The sequence below is a fragment of the Cicer arietinum genome, chromosome 5, assembly GCF_000331145.2.
Source record: "Cicer arietinum cultivar CDC Frontier isolate Library 1 chromosome 5, Cicar.CDCFrontier_v2.0, whole genome shotgun sequence".
NCBI classification, from domain to species: domain Eukaryota; kingdom Viridiplantae; phylum Streptophyta; class Magnoliopsida; order Fabales; family Fabaceae; genus Cicer; species Cicer arietinum.
This window is the reverse complement of record NC_021164.2, coordinates 54,422,336-54,439,959: the sequence shown is the minus strand read 5'-3', so window position 1 is coordinate 54,439,959 and position 17,624 is coordinate 54,422,336. Positions and strand designations below refer to the sequence as shown.

The 17,624-nt window shown below is 27.7% G+C and overlaps 2 protein-coding genes across 2 annotated transcripts; both read left to right on the top strand.

Annotated features, from left to right (window-relative positions):
* Nucleotides 1-5,331: 5,331 nt before the first annotated feature.
* Nucleotides 5,332-7,467, top strand: LOC140920516 (uncharacterized). The gene has a single exon (XM_073368800.1). The coding sequence runs from the start codon at nucleotides 5,332-5,334 to the stop codon at nucleotides 7,465-7,467; it is 2,136 nt and encodes a 711-aa protein (XP_073224901.1).
* Nucleotides 7,468-7,536: 69 nt separating this feature from the next.
* On the top strand, nucleotides 7,537-9,932 carry LOC140920249 (uncharacterized). The gene is made up of 5 exons (XM_073368230.1): nucleotides 7,537-7,856; nucleotides 7,939-8,044; nucleotides 8,127-8,802; nucleotides 9,115-9,272; nucleotides 9,439-9,932. Exon 3 carries the CDS (start codon nucleotides 8,136-8,138, stop codon nucleotides 8,799-8,801), a length of 666 nt encoding a protein of 221 aa, XP_073224331.1. The 5' UTR covers nucleotides 7,537-7,856; nucleotides 7,939-8,044; nucleotides 8,127-8,135; the 3' UTR covers nucleotide 8,802; nucleotides 9,115-9,272; nucleotides 9,439-9,932.
* The last annotated feature ends 7,692 nt before the right edge of the window (nucleotides 9,933-17,624 follow it).

Sequence of the window (17,624 nt, the reverse complement as noted above, 5' to 3'; positions counted from 1 at the left end):
AAAGTTAATGATGAAGAGTAAATAACTTTACAATGTGCCGCAAAAATTTAGTAATACAAAATATTATTTTTTTAAGTAAAATATAATTTTCCCATGAGCGTGCACCAATCAAACGTCATTCATGCAACTCTTTGAAATCATTAGTACCTAAATGTTGGTGTAAGGGGTCAGTTCATCCCACAACAAAATTAAACCAAATAATAAATTAACAACCATAAAATATGAATATAAAATCTTTTCGTAATAAAAGATTTTAAAAAAATTGATTCTTTAATAGTTCTTAAAGATGTATCAAAAGTCATAGAATGTATCTAAATAAATCAAGTAGCAATCGTATAGCAACTAATTAGATCAAAATAAAATAACATAAAAATGTATGCAAGTCATGCATGCTCCTAAACATATATGATCCGGATATAACCAGCCACACAGGCGTCCACACAGAAGTCACCCATACCAATGGGAAAAATTAAACCAGCCACACAGGCGTCCACAAAGATGCATATGATATGTCATGAAATGATAATGAAGCTCAAAGATACATATCACCACCCAATTAGATAATCACATAAATCACAAGCCACTTAGGCAACCACAAAGATAACAATATTTAAAACACAAATCAACAGCCACTTAGGCAACCACAAAGATAACAATATTTAAAATACAAATCACCAGCCACTTAGGCAACCACAAAGATAACAATATTTAAAATGCAAATCACCAACCACTTTGGCAACCACAAAGATAAAAATATTTAAAATACAAACCACCAACCAAACCACTTAGACAACCACATAGATAAAATATTCAAAACACAAACCACAAGCCACTTAGTCAACCACAAAAATAATATTATTAAAACACAAATCAAGGTTTGCCGCTAAACACATCACAAAAATCAACTTAATCATGTTATCATAATTAAAATTAAAACTTTACACCAATTCCCCCAAGACTCATATAGATTTCTTAAAAATCAAAACTTTGAAATGAAATAGCACAAAAATCGAAACTTTAAATTAAAGACATCCTAAAAAAATATTACTCATGAGATCATAATAAAAATCATAGCTTTATAATTAAGTACACATAAACAACACACAAATAATAACTTTACATCAAATATATGACATCAAACATATTACTCATGTTATAATAATAAAAATCGAAATTTATAATTAAGTTTATCAAAGCAAACATATTACTCATAAAAATAAAATATTATAGTTAAATTCTTTAAGGCAATTAAAAATCAATATTTTTCTTTTAAGACAACAAGTTTTATATCAATATCTTACAAACTATTAATTTAATATCTAGCCTAACATTGCATGGGGAAAAGCCCTTACCTTAGGCGCTTTCTTTCTTAACACCTCTAAATTTGCACGAGAAATAGCTCACGAGGCAGTAATGAATTCAACACCGATAGATATTAGAATTTACGACTCAGAAAATTATTTTGAGAGTGTAAGAATGACAAATATGTGTGACAGTTGTTTTGTGAATCTGTTTTGTATAATGTGAATCTGTTGTGTAGGTTTCTTGTTTAATTTCAAGTTTTTTAATTTCAGTTGGCTTGTGTGGATTTGCTGATACTTGTGCTTCTAATAATATTGCAATTGCAATGTTAGGGGGAATTGTATTAAGAACATTCAAATATCGATCTGATTTTTATTTTTGTTTTTTGACAGATTTTTTGTATATTGCTATTGTTTTGTATATTGCAATTGCAGTTGTTTTGTGAATCTGTTTTGTATAATGTGAATCTGTTGTGTAGGTTTCTTGTTTAATTTCAAGTTTTTTAATTTCAGTTGGCTTGTGTGGATTTGCTGATACTTGTGCTTCTAATAATATTGCAATTGCAATGTTAGGGGGAATTGTATTAAGAACATTCAAATATCGATCTGATTTTTATTTTTGTTTTTTGACAGATTTTTTGTATATTGCTATTGTTTTGTATATTGCAATTGCAGTTGTTTTGTGAATCTGTTTTGTATAATGTGAATCTGTTGTGTAGGTTTCTTGTTTAATTTCAAGTTTTTTAATTTCAGTTGGCTTGTGTGGATTTGCTGATACTTGTGCTTCTAATAATATTGCAATTGCAATGTTAGGGGGAATTGTATTAAGAACATTCAAATATCGATCTGATTTTTATTTTTGTTTTTTGACAGATTTTTTGTATATTGCTATTGTTTTGTATATTGCAATTGCAGTTGTTTTGTGAATCTGTTTTGTATAATGTGAATCTGTTGTGTAGGTTTCTTGTTTAATTTCAAGTTTTTTAATTTCAGTTGGCTTGTGTGGATTTGCTGATACTTGTGCTTCTAATAATATTGCAATTGCAATGTTAGGGGGAATTGTATTAAGAACATTCAAATATCGATCTGATTTTTATTTTTGTTTTTTGACAGATTTTTTGTATATTGCTATTGTTTTGTATATTGCAATTGCAGTTGTTTTGTGAATCTGTTTTGTATAATGTGAATCTGTTGTGTAGGTTTCTTGTTTAATTTCAAGTTTTTTAATTTCAGTTGGCTTGTGTGGATTTGCTGATACTTGTGCTTCTAATAATATTGCAATTGCAATGTTAGGGGGAATTGTATTAAGAACATTCAAATATCGATCTGATTTTTATTTTTGTTTTTTGACAGATTTTTTGTATATTGCTATTGTTTTGTATATTGCAATTGCAGTTGTTTTGTGAATCTGTTTTGTATAATGTGAATCTGTTGTGTAGGTTTCTTGTTTAATTTCAAGTTTTTTAATTTCAGTTGGCTTGTGTGGATTTGCTGATACTTGTGCTTCTAATAATATTGCAATTGCAATGTTAGGGGGAATTGTATTAAGAACATTCAAATATCGATCTGATTTTTATTTTTGTTTTTTGACAGATTTTTTGTATATTGCTATTGTTTTGTATATTGCAATTGCAGTTGTTTTGTGAATCTGTTTTGTATAATGTGAATCTGTTGTGTAGGTTTCTTGTTTAATTTCAAGTTTTTTAATTTCAGTTGGCTTGTGTGGATTTGCTGATACTTGTGCTTCTAATAATATTGCAATTGCAATGTTAGGGGGAATTGTATTAAGAACATTCAAATATCGATCTGATTTTTATTTTTGTTTTTTGACAGATTTTTTGTATATTGCTATTGTTTTGTATATTGCAATTGCAGTTGTTTTGTGAATCTGTTTTGTATAATGTGAATCTGTTGTGTAGGTTTCTTGTTTAATTTCAAGTTTTTTAATTTCAGTTGGCTTGTGTGGATTTGCTGATACTTGTGCTTCTAATAATATTGCAATTGCAATGTTAGGGGGAATTGTATTAAGAACATTCAAATATCGATCTGATTTTTATTTTTGTTTTTTGACAGATTTTTTGTATATTGCTATTGTTTTGTATATTGCAATTGCAGTTGTTTTGTGAATCTGTTTTGTATAATGTGAATCTGTTGTGTAGGTTTCTTGTTTAATTTCAAGTTTTTTAATTTCAGTTGGCTTGTGTGGATTTGCTGATACTTGTGCTTCTAATAATATTGCAATTGCAATGTTAGGGGGAATTGTATTAAGAACATTCAAATATCGATCTGATTTTTATTTTTGTTTTTTGACAGATTTTTTGTATATTGCTATTGTTTTGTATATTGCAATTGCAGTTGTTTTGTGAATCTGTTTTGTATAATGTGAATCTGTTGTGTAGGTTTCTTGTTTAATTTCAAGTTTTTTAATTTCAGTTGGCTTGTGTGGATTTGCTGATACTTGTGCTTCTAATAATATTGCAATTGCAATGTTAGGGGGAATTGTATTAAGAACATTCAAATATCGATCTGATTTTTATTTTTGTTTTTTGACAGATTTTTTGTATATTGCTATTGTTTTGTATATTGCAATTGCAGTTGTTTTGTGAATCTGTTTTGTATAATGTGGATCTGTTTTGATCGCGTGTATGTTAATTTAATTTCAAGTTGTGAATCTGTTGTGTAGGTTTCTTGTTTAATTTCAAGTTTTTTAATTTCAGTTGGCTTGTGTGGATTTGCTGATACTTGTGCTTCTAATAATATTGCAATTGCAATGTTAGGGGGAATTGTATTAAGAACATTCAAATATCGATCTGATTTTTATTTTTGTTTTTTGACAGATTTTTTGTATATTGCTATTGTTTTGTATATTGCAATTGCAGTTGTTTTGTGAATCTGTTTTGTATAATGTGAATCTGTTGTGTAGGTTTCTTGTTTAATTTCAAGTTTTTTAATTTCAGTTGGCTTGTGTGGATTTGCTGATACTTGTGCTTCTAATAATATTGCAATTGCAATGTTAGGGGGAATTGTATTAAGAACATTCAAATATCGATCTGATTTTTATTTTTGTTTTTTGACAGATTTTTTGTATATTGCTATTGTTTTGTATATTGCAATTGCAGTTGTTTTGTGAATCTGTTTTGTATAATGTGAATCTGTTGTGTAGGTTTCTTGTTTAATTTCAAGTTTTTTAATTTCAGTTGGCTTGTGTGGATTTGCTGATACTTGTGCTTCTAATAATATTGCAATTGCAATGTTAGGGGGAATTGTATTAAGAACATTCAAATATCGATCTGATTTTTATTTTTGTTTTTTGACAGATTTTTTGTATATTGCTATTGTTTTGTTTTGTGAATCTGTTTTGTATAATGTGAATCTGTTGTGTAGGTTTCTTGTTTAATTTCAAGTTTTTTAATTTCAGTTGGCTTGTGTGGATTTGCTGATACTTGTGCTTCTAATAATATTGCAATTGCAATGTTCGGGGGAATTGTATTAAGAACATTCAAATATCGATCTGATTTTTATTTTTGTTTTTTGACAGATTTTTTGTATATTGCTATTGTTTTGTATATTGCAATTGCAGTTGTTTTGTGAATCTGTTTTGTATAATGTGAATCTGTTGTGTAGGTTTCTTGTTTAATTTCAAGTTTTTTAATGATTGAATGAAATGTTCAATTCAAAATCAAGTGCATAACAGCAATTATGTGCATTGAATTTACCTATAAGTAGGCCATTGTGAATCATTTGTGTCAATCATATAAGAAACTTTTAATTTATATACTTTTAATTTACAATTTTTTTGACCCTTTTATGTTGAATACCATGATTTGATGTTGTTGTTGAATACCATGTTCTTCATTTGAATTTTAAGATTGTTAATTTTTTAGGACTTGCATCATCCATTTTCAGTTAATTTTTCCAAATGGATAGAGAATGGATGTGTGATCCATCCAAAAAAAGTGAAGAATATATTCGAGGAGTTAATGAATTTCTTGAATTTGCTTTTTAAAATTCACAAATCAATGGAAAAATAATGTGTCCTTGTACAAAATGTGCCAATTGTCACTCTTATTCTCGCGTATGTGTTTATGAACACTTAACAGATCCACATCGTGGATTTCTTAGAGGCTATAGACAATGGATATATCATGGTGAAAAACCTAGAACTTCAAGTAGCGCTACTAAACAAAATGTAGAAATGGAGCATGACATGGATGGATTAGTTCATGATGTATTTGGAGTTCATTCTACAGAAGAGCCAATTTGTGGTGAAGGTGAAAGGATTCCCGAAGTTAGAGAAAACTCTAAATTTTACGAATTTGTAAAGGAGAATGAGCAAATGCTTTACCCCAACTGTAAGAAGTATAGCAAGCTATCATTTATGGTACATTTGTATCATTTAAAGTGTCTTCATGGGTGGAGTGACAAGTCATTCTCCATGTTGCTTGATTTACTAAGAGATGCTTTACCAGAAGAAAATGTTTTGCCAAAGTCATATTATGAAACTAAAAAGATTGTTTCAGGATTAGGTTTGGGGTATGAGAAGATCCATGCTTGTCCCAATGATTGCATATTATATTGGGATAAATATGCCAAATATGAAGTATGTCCAAAGTGTAGTACGTCAAGGTGGAAAACAACAAATGAAGACGTACAAGGTAATGGAATGGAGACTTCTGAGAGGCGAAAGAAGATACCAGCAAAGATCCTTCGATGGTTTCCATTGAAACCAAGGTTGCAAAGGTTATACATGTCCTCCAAAGTTGCAGAATCAATGAGATGGCACCATGAGAGTAGATTGAATGATGGTTCTCTTAGGCATCCAGCTGATTCCCTTGCTTGGAAGAATTTTGACGCTCGATATCCAACATTTTCGTTAGATCCTCGTAATTTTCGATTAGGAGTGGCTTCATATGGTTTCAATCCTTTCAAGACTATGAGTATTACTCATAGCACTTGGCCTGTCATTCTAATTCCTTACAATCTTCCTCCTTGGATGTGCATGAAACAACCATACTTCATGTTATCACTATTAATTCCGGGTCCAAAAGGTCCTGGAAATAACATTGACATTTATCTGCAACCTTTAGTACAAGAGTTGCAAGAGTTATGGGATGATGGAATTGAAACATTTGATGCCTATAAGAAAGAGACATTTCAACTTCGTGCAGCTATGATGTGGACTATTAATGACTTTCCAGCATATGCTAACTTGTCTGGATGGAGTACTAAAGGTCAATATGCATGTCCATGTTGTGGTATTGAAACTACCTCGCAGTGGTTACGTCATGGCAAAAAATTTTGCTACATGGGTCATCGTCGTTGGTTATCTCCCAAACATAAGTGGAGATTGAATAGTAGGGATTTTGATGGAACACGAGAGCTAAGGATCCCTCCTAAAAGACTTGATGGGACTGATATTTTAAGACAAATAGATGAATGTAGAGAAAAAGGTCTAGCAAATGGAGCACAACCTTGGAAAAAGAAGAGCATTTTCTTCACATTGCCTTATTGGCAATATAATGTATTGCGTCATAATCTTGATGTGATGCACATTGAAAAGAACGTATGTGACAACATTATTGGTACATTGTTAAACCAAGAGGGAAAATCCAAAGATAATTATAAGGCACGAGCTGATCTTGTAGATATGGGCATAAGAAGTATGCTCCATCCTCAACCAAGTCCTAATATAACTACAACGCGTTTGCCTAGAGCATGCTATCAAATGACTAACAAAGAAAAGGAATCTTTCCTAAGCATTCTCAAGAATGTAAAAACTCCAGATGAATGTTCATCAAACATCCCACGTTGTGTGCATGTCAAGCAACACAAGATGTTTGGATTAAAAAGTTATGATTGTCATGTTTTGATGCAAGAGCTTCTTCCAGTAGCATTACGGGGTTCATTGCCAGATAAAGTCACTTCAGTGTTAGTTGATCTTTGCAATTTCTTCAAGCAAATTTGTTCTAAGGTACTTAATGTGGAATTTCTATCACAATTGGAGTCTCAAATAGTTATCACACTTTGTCAGTTGGAAACAATTTTTCCTCCTTCATTTTTTACTGTTATGATGCATTTGGTAATTCATTTGGCACACGAAGCCCAAGTTGCTGGACCGGTACAATATCGATGGATGTATCCGCTTGAGAGGTATGTATGTTTATAAAAATTGGTTTAATTAAAAGTGTTAAACAAGTTTTTTTGGATGTTGAGAACATAAATATTTTAAATTTTCTTCACTTTCAGGTTTCTTCTTACTCTTAAGTCCTTTGTACGTAATAGAGCCCATCCAGAAGGATCAATTGCAGAGGGATTTTTGGCCAATGAATGTTTGACGTTTTGTTCGCAATATCTATCTGGGGTAGAAACTAGGTTCAATAGACCTAACAGAAATGACGATGAAGTCTCTGGAAGGCCATTAGGGATAAAGAAACAACAAAAGTTACGATTAGGGAAGAGGAAGAAAGTGAGTAGAACTAAACTTGACAAGAAAGAGTTAGCACAGGCACATAGATATGTGCTTTCTAATTGTGATGCAGTTGCTCCATTTATAGAGTAAGTCACATATCATATTTCAATTTTATACAATTGAAATTTTTATTACATTTTATTTTAACTCTATTACTGTTACTTTTAGAGAACACATTTTACATCTTAAGAGACAGTGTCGACCACGACGATTGACACAACTTGAAATTGACAAGCAACATGGTCAAAAATTTATTGAGTGGTTTAAACTCAGGGTGAGCATATAATAATTTAATTATTTAAATTTTACTGATTGTTTTTATATATAAACTTACTATATTTCATGAAATATTTTAGATCCAGCGTATGGATGAACAAAAGAGCTCAGAAGTTACTCATGAACTTAGATGGTTATCCCGTGGACCATCTGAGGTAGTAAGAAGATACACAGGTTATGCGATTAATGGTTTTAGATTCCACACAAAGAAGAGAGAGAGATTTTTGAAAACACAAAATAGTGGAGTTGTTGTAAAGACAAAGACCTCAACAGATGAAATTAATTACTATGGGGCAATAACTGATATACTGCTGTTGGATTATTCTGGAAAGTACAAGTTTGTGTTATTTAAATGTGATTGGGTTGATATTAATAAAGGTATCAAGAAAGATAAGTTTGGTATGACGCTTGTCAATTTCAAATTTTTAAAACATACTGGGAAAAATATTTGTGATGACCCATTTGTGTTTGCATCACAAGCTAAAAAGGTGTTTTATATATATGATGAGAGAAACAAGGATTGGCTTGTTGTTCTCAATGCAAAAGTTAGAGATATCTATGATATGGGTGATGAGGAATCTAATGAAATTGAAGAAATTCATGGGCAACTAATGGGCGATACAAGTGAAGCTACTCAAAATGTTAATGATTTGGTTAGGCTTCAAGTTGAAGACGATAATGATTTTTTTGAAGTTGTTGATGTTGATAATATGGATGATGATGAAGATAATGAAGATGATGAGGAAGACGAATGAAGTGTGTTCTAATTGTGCATGATTTTATACATTATGTTTTTATTATACTTTTAGATTTGTCTATGTTTTTCTTATACTTTTAGATTTGTCTATGTTTTTCTTATACTTTTAGATTTGTCTATGTTTTTCTTATACTTTTAGATTTGTCTATGTTTTTCTTATACTTTTAGATTTGTCTATGTTTTTCTTATACTTTTAGATTTGTCTATGTTTTTCTTATACTTTTAGATTTGTCTATGTTTTTCTTATACTTTTAGATTTGTCTATGTTTTTTGACTTTTGTCCAAGTTACTCATTTATAATTTTGTGTTAGAGAAGCAATGGCTCGAAGAAGAAAGTTAAATATTCGACATCGAGCAAGTGATAATGAAGGAATTCAGTCTACTTCAAATAATACAAACTCAACCAATGTAGAAGGAAGTAATGTTGCAGAAACTCGTTCTAGTCCTTGTCATGCAGAAGGTGTCATACGTGAGTCTGTAGAATCTCACTCAATTCCCTCTGATATAGAAGTTGAAGAAGAACAAATTGAAAAAGGTATTAATTATATATTCTTTGTTTTGAAGTTTTATTTATATTATTTTTATTATGACTTATATGCACACATAATGTTATTGTCCTTTTGTTTTGTTTGTAGAAGTAGAGCCTAAACGGGCTAGAGGTCCTACAAAAATGTTAGATGTATGGGAAATGGAAGATGGTGATTTAATAATCGTTAATTTGGACAAATATGGTCGACCCATTGGTGAGGAAGGGACAACTCTAACTCGTTTCATTGGTAGCGTAGCTAGAAGGTATCAATATGCTCCTATCAACTACAAGTCATGGAAAGTTATGCCAAATGATTACAAAGAAGAAATGTTGAAATTAATAGAGGTATTATGATTATTCATTTAACTAATATAACATTTTTTTAAGAAGTCAATTGAGATGTACAATTAACATGTTTTTTAGTTTTTGTGCTCTAACATGTTTGATGTACAATGATGATGTTAGGAATATTTGATGGATTAACAATTTATAATCATACTTATAGTTTAAGAATATAGATGTTTAGCACACTCAAACTACATCATAACATGTTGATAACTGTAAGAATACATTTAACTAATATAACATGTTTCTTTAACATCTCTTATTGTGTAGAGTAAATTTGAGTTTGTTCCTCCAATAAATGACTTAACAAGAGAAATGTTAAAATCTGAGCTGAATGAGAAATGGAGGCAATGGAAGGGTGATCTAAAGTCAATGGCATATGACCCTACTAAAACAGAAGAAGAAGTTGCATCTCTTGTACCAGATGATAGGGTTGACCCAAATCAATATCGTGGTTTGGTTCATCATTGGTTTTCTGATGAAGGACAAGTAAGTCGTATATATTATGAGTAATATATTAAAGAGTTTATTATTAAGACTAATATTTTATTTCAATTGCAGAAAATAAGTAAAATTAATAGGCAAAATCGTGCTAAATTTGAAGATGTTCATTGTATGGGTTCAAAAAGTCTCCCAAAGTTTATTGATGAGAAGGTTTATTTCTATTTCTATTTTTATGGCTTTAATTTAAATTAAAAATGAAATGCATTTAACTTATTTATTTGGTTGTAGATAAAAAGGGCAAAGGAGTGTTGCCTGGACGTAAAGAGATTTACATTGATACCCGCACTCGTAAAGATGGAGCAATTGTCAATGGAAAGGCTGCAAGATTGATTGTAAGTTTTGATAATAATTAAACGGTACCAATATATAAAATGTGTATAAATTAAGTTTGACAAAGTGCTGAATTTTATTTTCAAATGTATGATGATTGTATTGGATTTTTACTTGACCATTTAGGAGATTTTGTATTTGTTAGCCTATATGCAATGTTGAAGTTTTTTAATTGGATCTTATTGTAGTACTACATGCTTTGAATGTCAATTTCAATTTGGTATTTTCAATCATTAATAATTTTTATTTTATTTTTTAGGAAGAACTAAAAAAACATAATAATGAGGCTGGAACTTCTCAATCAACCCAAGACACACAAGGTTCTATGTCTTGGAAGGATGACATATTTTATCAAGTACAAGGACCTGATAAAAACGGACGTGTGCGATGTATGGGCAAGATTCCTCATTCTAAAAAATCGAAGGTTTGTGCATCTGAAAATGAAGAGTTGCGCGAAAGAGTTAAGAATATGGAAAACTTGTTAGCAAATGTGATGACTTTAATTCAAAATCGATTTTCTGGAGCAGATGTTAATGATATAATACAAGCTGCAAGACAGGTATATCATAAGTTATTAATCTTATCCAACTAACTTCATAAGTTCCATAATCGTATTTTTCATAAGTAATATTTTCTATTTTTTGTGATAGGTTCCTGATGCTACTAGTGCTCAAAACCATTTGAATTCACTTAGTCCAAACAACAACGAAAATAATGAAAATGGTAATTAGATAGTATTAGTTAATTTTAATTAAAATCATTAACATTTTCTCTATTTTATTAGTAATATTTTTATGTGGAATCGTGTATTTATTCATTTGTTATTTTATTGATTGTAGGTGAAGATTAAAAGCTAATTTGTTGTTGAAGATGGAATATTGGCAATTTAGTGGACTCTATTTCTTAATATTTTTTGAGATTGTTATGTATGACACAAGATGTCTATTTTAAATGTCTATTTTTTGAGGTTTAGGGTTTTGTTTTATCGTTGTAAGACTTTTATATTAATTTTTAATATATACAATGAACACCTTTTATTTTATTTTGAGTCTTAGATATATATATTTCATTGTATATTTATATTTGGTTAATTTTATAAAATAAATTTTAAATTATTATATAATTTTTGTTGATAACAAAAAATTAATATTTATAATAAATTAATTACTCTTAAAACCTATACCAACAGAAAAAAGTTGTCACTTAAATGTATAGCAACAGAATCAAAACCGTAGGTATAATTTTTATAAATCATAACTAAAGTATATACCAACAATTAAATATCCGTAGGTAAAATCAAATGTTTACCGCAACGGAAAAAATTATGTCACTATATCCTATAGCCACGGGAAAAATCCGTAGGCATTGGGCGATTATATACCACGAAAAAAAAACCCGTCGGTATAGGTAATTTTGCCTATCCCTACGGTTTTTATACGTTTACCTACAGATTTTCACTGTCGCTAAACGTTCAATTTCTTGTAGTGATCCTCACAATTGTTGGATCTGCCCTTGACAACAACTACATAATATATAAATGGGTGATGGAAATTAGGTCCTTCTTATTCAATATTGAAGACAAATGAACATGTGAGAGAAGTTTCATTAGGGAAAAGCACATTTATACTAGATAAATGCTTGTTGAACTTCTCTTGTACGTTTTAAGAGTTATGTTTATAGAAAAGAATGAGTTCGAATTGGTTTCATGTAACATTGGTAACATGATTTTCATTCGGAAAAAAACATGAGATTCATATTTAAATGCTTGTTGAAAGTCTATCCCTACAAAATTATCTTGCGAATACTTTTAATCTCTGGTGGAACTTCAACATTATTTTTTTAATGTTTTTTTTGCAATTTTTTTTACAATATTATAAAAAAATTCTCGATAAAAAAAAAATTCAAATTTCGATTATTAGATCCATATTTTTACTACTTTTATCTTAAGTTTATGGTGTTTAAAAAGTTCTATTAATTCATCCCATATTAAAAAAAATTATTTTTTTATGGATAGACTTTTTATAATGTTATAAACATGCTTGCAAAAAATTATTCAATTTTTTAAAAAAATTTAATGACAATTAAACATTATTCGTTGTTGTAAGAATTAAACTGTTTGTAGAATAATTTTATAATAACTAAAAAATATAATTTTTTACAAATAGTAAAAACGAAACTGTGAAATTTTATATGAACTAAAAGCTTATTAAGTTTGAAAAGTTGTAACAAAATATAGCCACCATTAATAATGTGTGAATAAATAAATGATTTTTCTTCTTTCTATATTATCTCACTAAAAATTTAGGAAATATAATGTTGCCTTGATTTATGAAATGGAAGAGTTAAAAAAGTAAAGTGATAAAGAAGTGGCGTGTTCAATCTCTAACTTCAACAAGATACTAACATTATTATCAATACTACTAATAATTAATATTGATAGTTGCAAAAAAAAAAAATTTACAAAAAGATTGAGAAAAGTATTAAAGACTACTAATTATCCATACTTTGTTAGGTGTGGTTATTATAATCTTGAATTTATTTAAATTATACACATCATCAAATTCGCCTGTTATTAGTAATTTTATGGATAAAATTGACTAATAGAACATACATTAGAGGATTAAAGTAATTAATGATAGATACCTTTGAAGATAAAAATGACTAATAAAATATACATTCGATTATATTTTTTTTTTTATGTAAAAATTGTTAGAGTTAGCTCGATAGACCATCAATTTTTTCTTCTTTATTATTTGTATCATAAGTACACTTACTATTATTTATATAATAATAGTAATATGAGTCATTTTAATTTATTATGTGAATTTATTTAAAGCATAATAAAGTCCTTATAATAATTAGTTTGTTTAATGGAACATTAAGTGTGACATAATCGTGATATTCCATTTAGCATAATGACATTATTCTTAAATTGTCTTTAGTCAAGTTTTACTTTTAAGTTAGACAACAGTAATGCATAGAGACTATTACGCGAGTAGACTGATTGTCATGTCTCACTGGTCCTGAATATGAGATATCAAGTGCTCATATAAGTATAAATATTATGAGTAATATTTGTGTTAGATTGATCCGTTATGAGATCTTTACATAATAGTTATACGAATGTCATTAACGATTCTCATGTGACTTCAGTGAGTAGTCATTCGACTCGAAATCACTATGATCCCTACTAGGAGAGTTGTATACTTTGAGACTACCAAACATTATCTGTAACAGAACAATTATAACGATAATTATTGAGTCTACAATAAACTATGTAGAGGGATGTGAGTGATGTAGATAAGATTCATATATCCTGCACAATAAAAGTTGTCTCTTGCGTCTCTCGATAGAGTAATATATCAAATGTGTGTGATCACGCTAAAATAGACCAATATAAGATATTAAGTAGATTAGTGATTTCACGTATACTCAAGAAAGAAACAAACTATTGAATCTAACAAGGAAAACACTTTTTATGCCATAGTGAACACTGTTAGGTTAAAATTGTATTACTGATTTTCTTGTTAATTGGATAAAAATGATAAATGGTTAGATGTTACTTATTGTTTATAATATTTAATATCAATTTAACTTTCTATATTATTTTCATATTTTAATTTATTGTTAATTAAGAAGTAGTCTATAAGATGATACTATAGAATGGTTAAATCAAAAATTAAAAATTCAATTAAAGAATTATTCAATAAAATAATAATTTAATTAAATAAAACTAATTTAGCTTATACCGTACAAAGTTATAATAAGGTGGTGGTAGATAGCATGTGCTATTCGTCATCTTGAAATCAACTTTGTCAACCTAGAAGAAGGGCTATGAGACTACTATTATTTAATTCCATATTTGACCGGACTTAGTAAAATTAAGCCTAAAATTTAGTGGTGGAGAAAAATCTCAACACTTATTAAATTAGGGGAATAAAATTTCAATTTAGAAATCCGAGTACTAAAATTATAATTGAATGACAATAAAAAAGATAAAAAATATATGAGATTACAATTATTTGATTTCATATAGCTGTAGTTGTAATTTTGGTCCCCCTATTTTAGTTGAATCACATAAATAATCTCCTCATTTTATTTATCTTCAATTTTGGTCTTCAAACAAAATTTAAGATTAAAATTTAATGAAATGTTATTTTTTGAATGATGTGTAAAAACAAAACATGATGCAAAAGTTTCTATATGGATTAATTAATTATATTTTATTATTAATTCAAATTTGTAAAACATATTTTCTATTTTTAAAAACACATTTTCTATTTTATTATATCATTTAATTACAAAAACATAAAAATAAAAATAAAATTGAAGTGCTATAATTAAATGATGTAACAAAATAGGAAATGTATTTTTAAAATTAAAAATCCGTTTCACAAATTTAAAATAATAATAAAATATAATTAATCCACATGAAACCTTCCACATCATTTTATATATAATTAAAAAAAATTATATTTCATTAAATTTTAAATCAATATTCTTTTTAGAGAACAAAATTAAAGATAAATAAAATAGAGAAACTATTTTCATCATTCAATTAAAATAAGAGAATCAAAAATTATAATTAAACCTAAAAAATATCTCAAGAAATATTGAAAGAATACCATATAAAATGTCGAACTTTCGCACTTTAAAAATTAATATAACTCATTAATTTAGGCAAATTTATATCATTTTTCATTCAATGAAGAAGGTACAAGATATATTCTTTTAGTCACTTTATAGAATTTTGTGTTTGTTTTTAGGTTGAAGATGATACTCATCAGCAACCCTATAATTCACACTATTTTTTTCTTAAGGAAAACTTAAAAACGTCACCGATGCAAGTTATTTGAAACATAAAAAATTTATATAAGACAAAACAAAAACAAAAAAACAACTTAAACGATCTATAGTAAAAACAAATAAATTAAAGAAAATATTAGATAATATTTTTATATTTTATACAAACAACCTATTCTGTTATTTTTCTCTAAAAAGAATGTATTTTTTTATTATATTATATTCAACTTAAATTAAAAAAAGTTACAAAAGCTTTCCAGACTCGATTATGTTTTAAGAAATTCAAATTTTGTGTATTAAATTTTTTTAAATTTTTTTTCAAAAAGCCATTTTTATTCTGAAAAATATTTATGAAAAAAAAATTCCAAAACACAATTGTATTTCAAAATATTCGAACTTTGTGTATTAAAATACTTATTTTTTCGGTACAAAATTACATTTTAAAAAATTTAAACTTTGCATATAAATTTTTTTTATCAAGTTTTTTAGAATATAATTATATTTATGAAAATTTAAAATTTGTGTTTTAAAATTTTTCAAAATACAATGTGTTATCATAAACTTAAAAAAAGTTTTTCAAATCATCGATTTACTTACGTAAAATTCTTTTTTTTTTCAAAGAAGATAAAATTGAATATTTAAAGTAGGAGTGTATATTTAAAAGTATGGGATCATTTTTTTTCTTTCTAAATTAAGGTATGGCGAATGTAATATTTCCACTATTTCAATAACTTACTAACATTTGCTATGAAGTTAAATTATTCTCCAAAGAATCCATAGTAGTTAATTAAGCCACAAAATTCAAAACCCTTTAAAAATCTCTTATTAATTCTTTTATATTAGGTCTTTATTGAAATAATTTTTTAAAGTACCAATCTATTATTTCATTATTTTTTTTGGATTTAGGTTATGGGGTTTATTGGCCCAATCTTTTATTAATTTATAATATTTTTTTAACATTATACGAATTATTACACTCCTTCATGTTATACTGTGCCGCTTAATTAATGATATTCATTTGCATTCACGGATGTTAACTGGTTACGAATCTTTATTTTTATGATTTTTTTAAAGTAAAAATAATCAAAATTAAATATATTTATTGATTTAATAATTATGATTCACATACTTTATAAAATATATTTTTATTTTTTGTACATATAAATTAAATTAAAGAGTTAATTGTGATGAAATGTAAATGTAAAATATTTATATCATACATTGCAACTATTCACTGTCATTATTTTATAGGTGTTTATAATAAAAGTCAACTATCTTTAATCTAATAATTATTGTGATTGACTAACGATATATAAATTTCTTATACTAATATTGTATATAAATAAATTATAAATTAAATCCTTACTTTGTACAAGTAAATAAATAAATTAAATTTTTATTTTTTGAAATCATGTTTATAATAGAGGAAGTAAATATTTTAGTTTCTCACAAAAAACATGTGAAATAAATTAGTCACAGAAAAAAATAATTTTTTTAGTCATTAACAAAAATAAATTGAAACACACCAATCTTTCTTTCAATTTTTCCTTAATAGATTTTTTTATTCGTTTTTAAACTATGACTAATGCGGCATTCCAATTATCATATAATGATCCAAGAAAAGGAAATGAAATCATCACATAAACAAAAATAAATGAAATTTGAAAATGAAAACATGAAAAACAAAAAAAATTAACAGTATAAATAATTCAAATAATATTGACAAAAAATCGTTGCTGTGTTAAAGATAGATCACTTCTGGTCATAACTAGAAACAACTCTTTTAGTGAGGGTCTATAAGTGTTGTTTTGAAGTAGTTATCTGTATTTTCAAGTATTTTCAATTCCACCTGATTTATTTTCACTTGTAGCGAAGTCTCCATCCTTTCTTCCCTTTTCGATTTCTTTTTTATTTGGTTTTCGATCGAAAGACAAATATTTTTGTTAAAAGTTACGTAGAAATTTTGCATACACCGTTAATATGTTTTAATGATATATATTATCAATTTTCCTACAGATCAATGATATATTGTAGCTTATGAATTAAATTGTACAAATTTATTTTTATCACAAAGACTAAAAAATGTCATTTTTTAATTTAATAATTAATCTGTCGTGCGCATTTTTTGTGATCCATTAAAATGTCTATAATACAAGTTTTTCTTTACAAACATAATTCAACGTTGAAAGTAGAATCATGGCCAAAAAAATTATATATTGGGCCCTGCTTCTTCATCTACTAGTAATCCTTGCTGATATGTTAAACGTTTGTCTTTTTTTATTTTTATTTTTGAAGGAAATGTTTATCTTG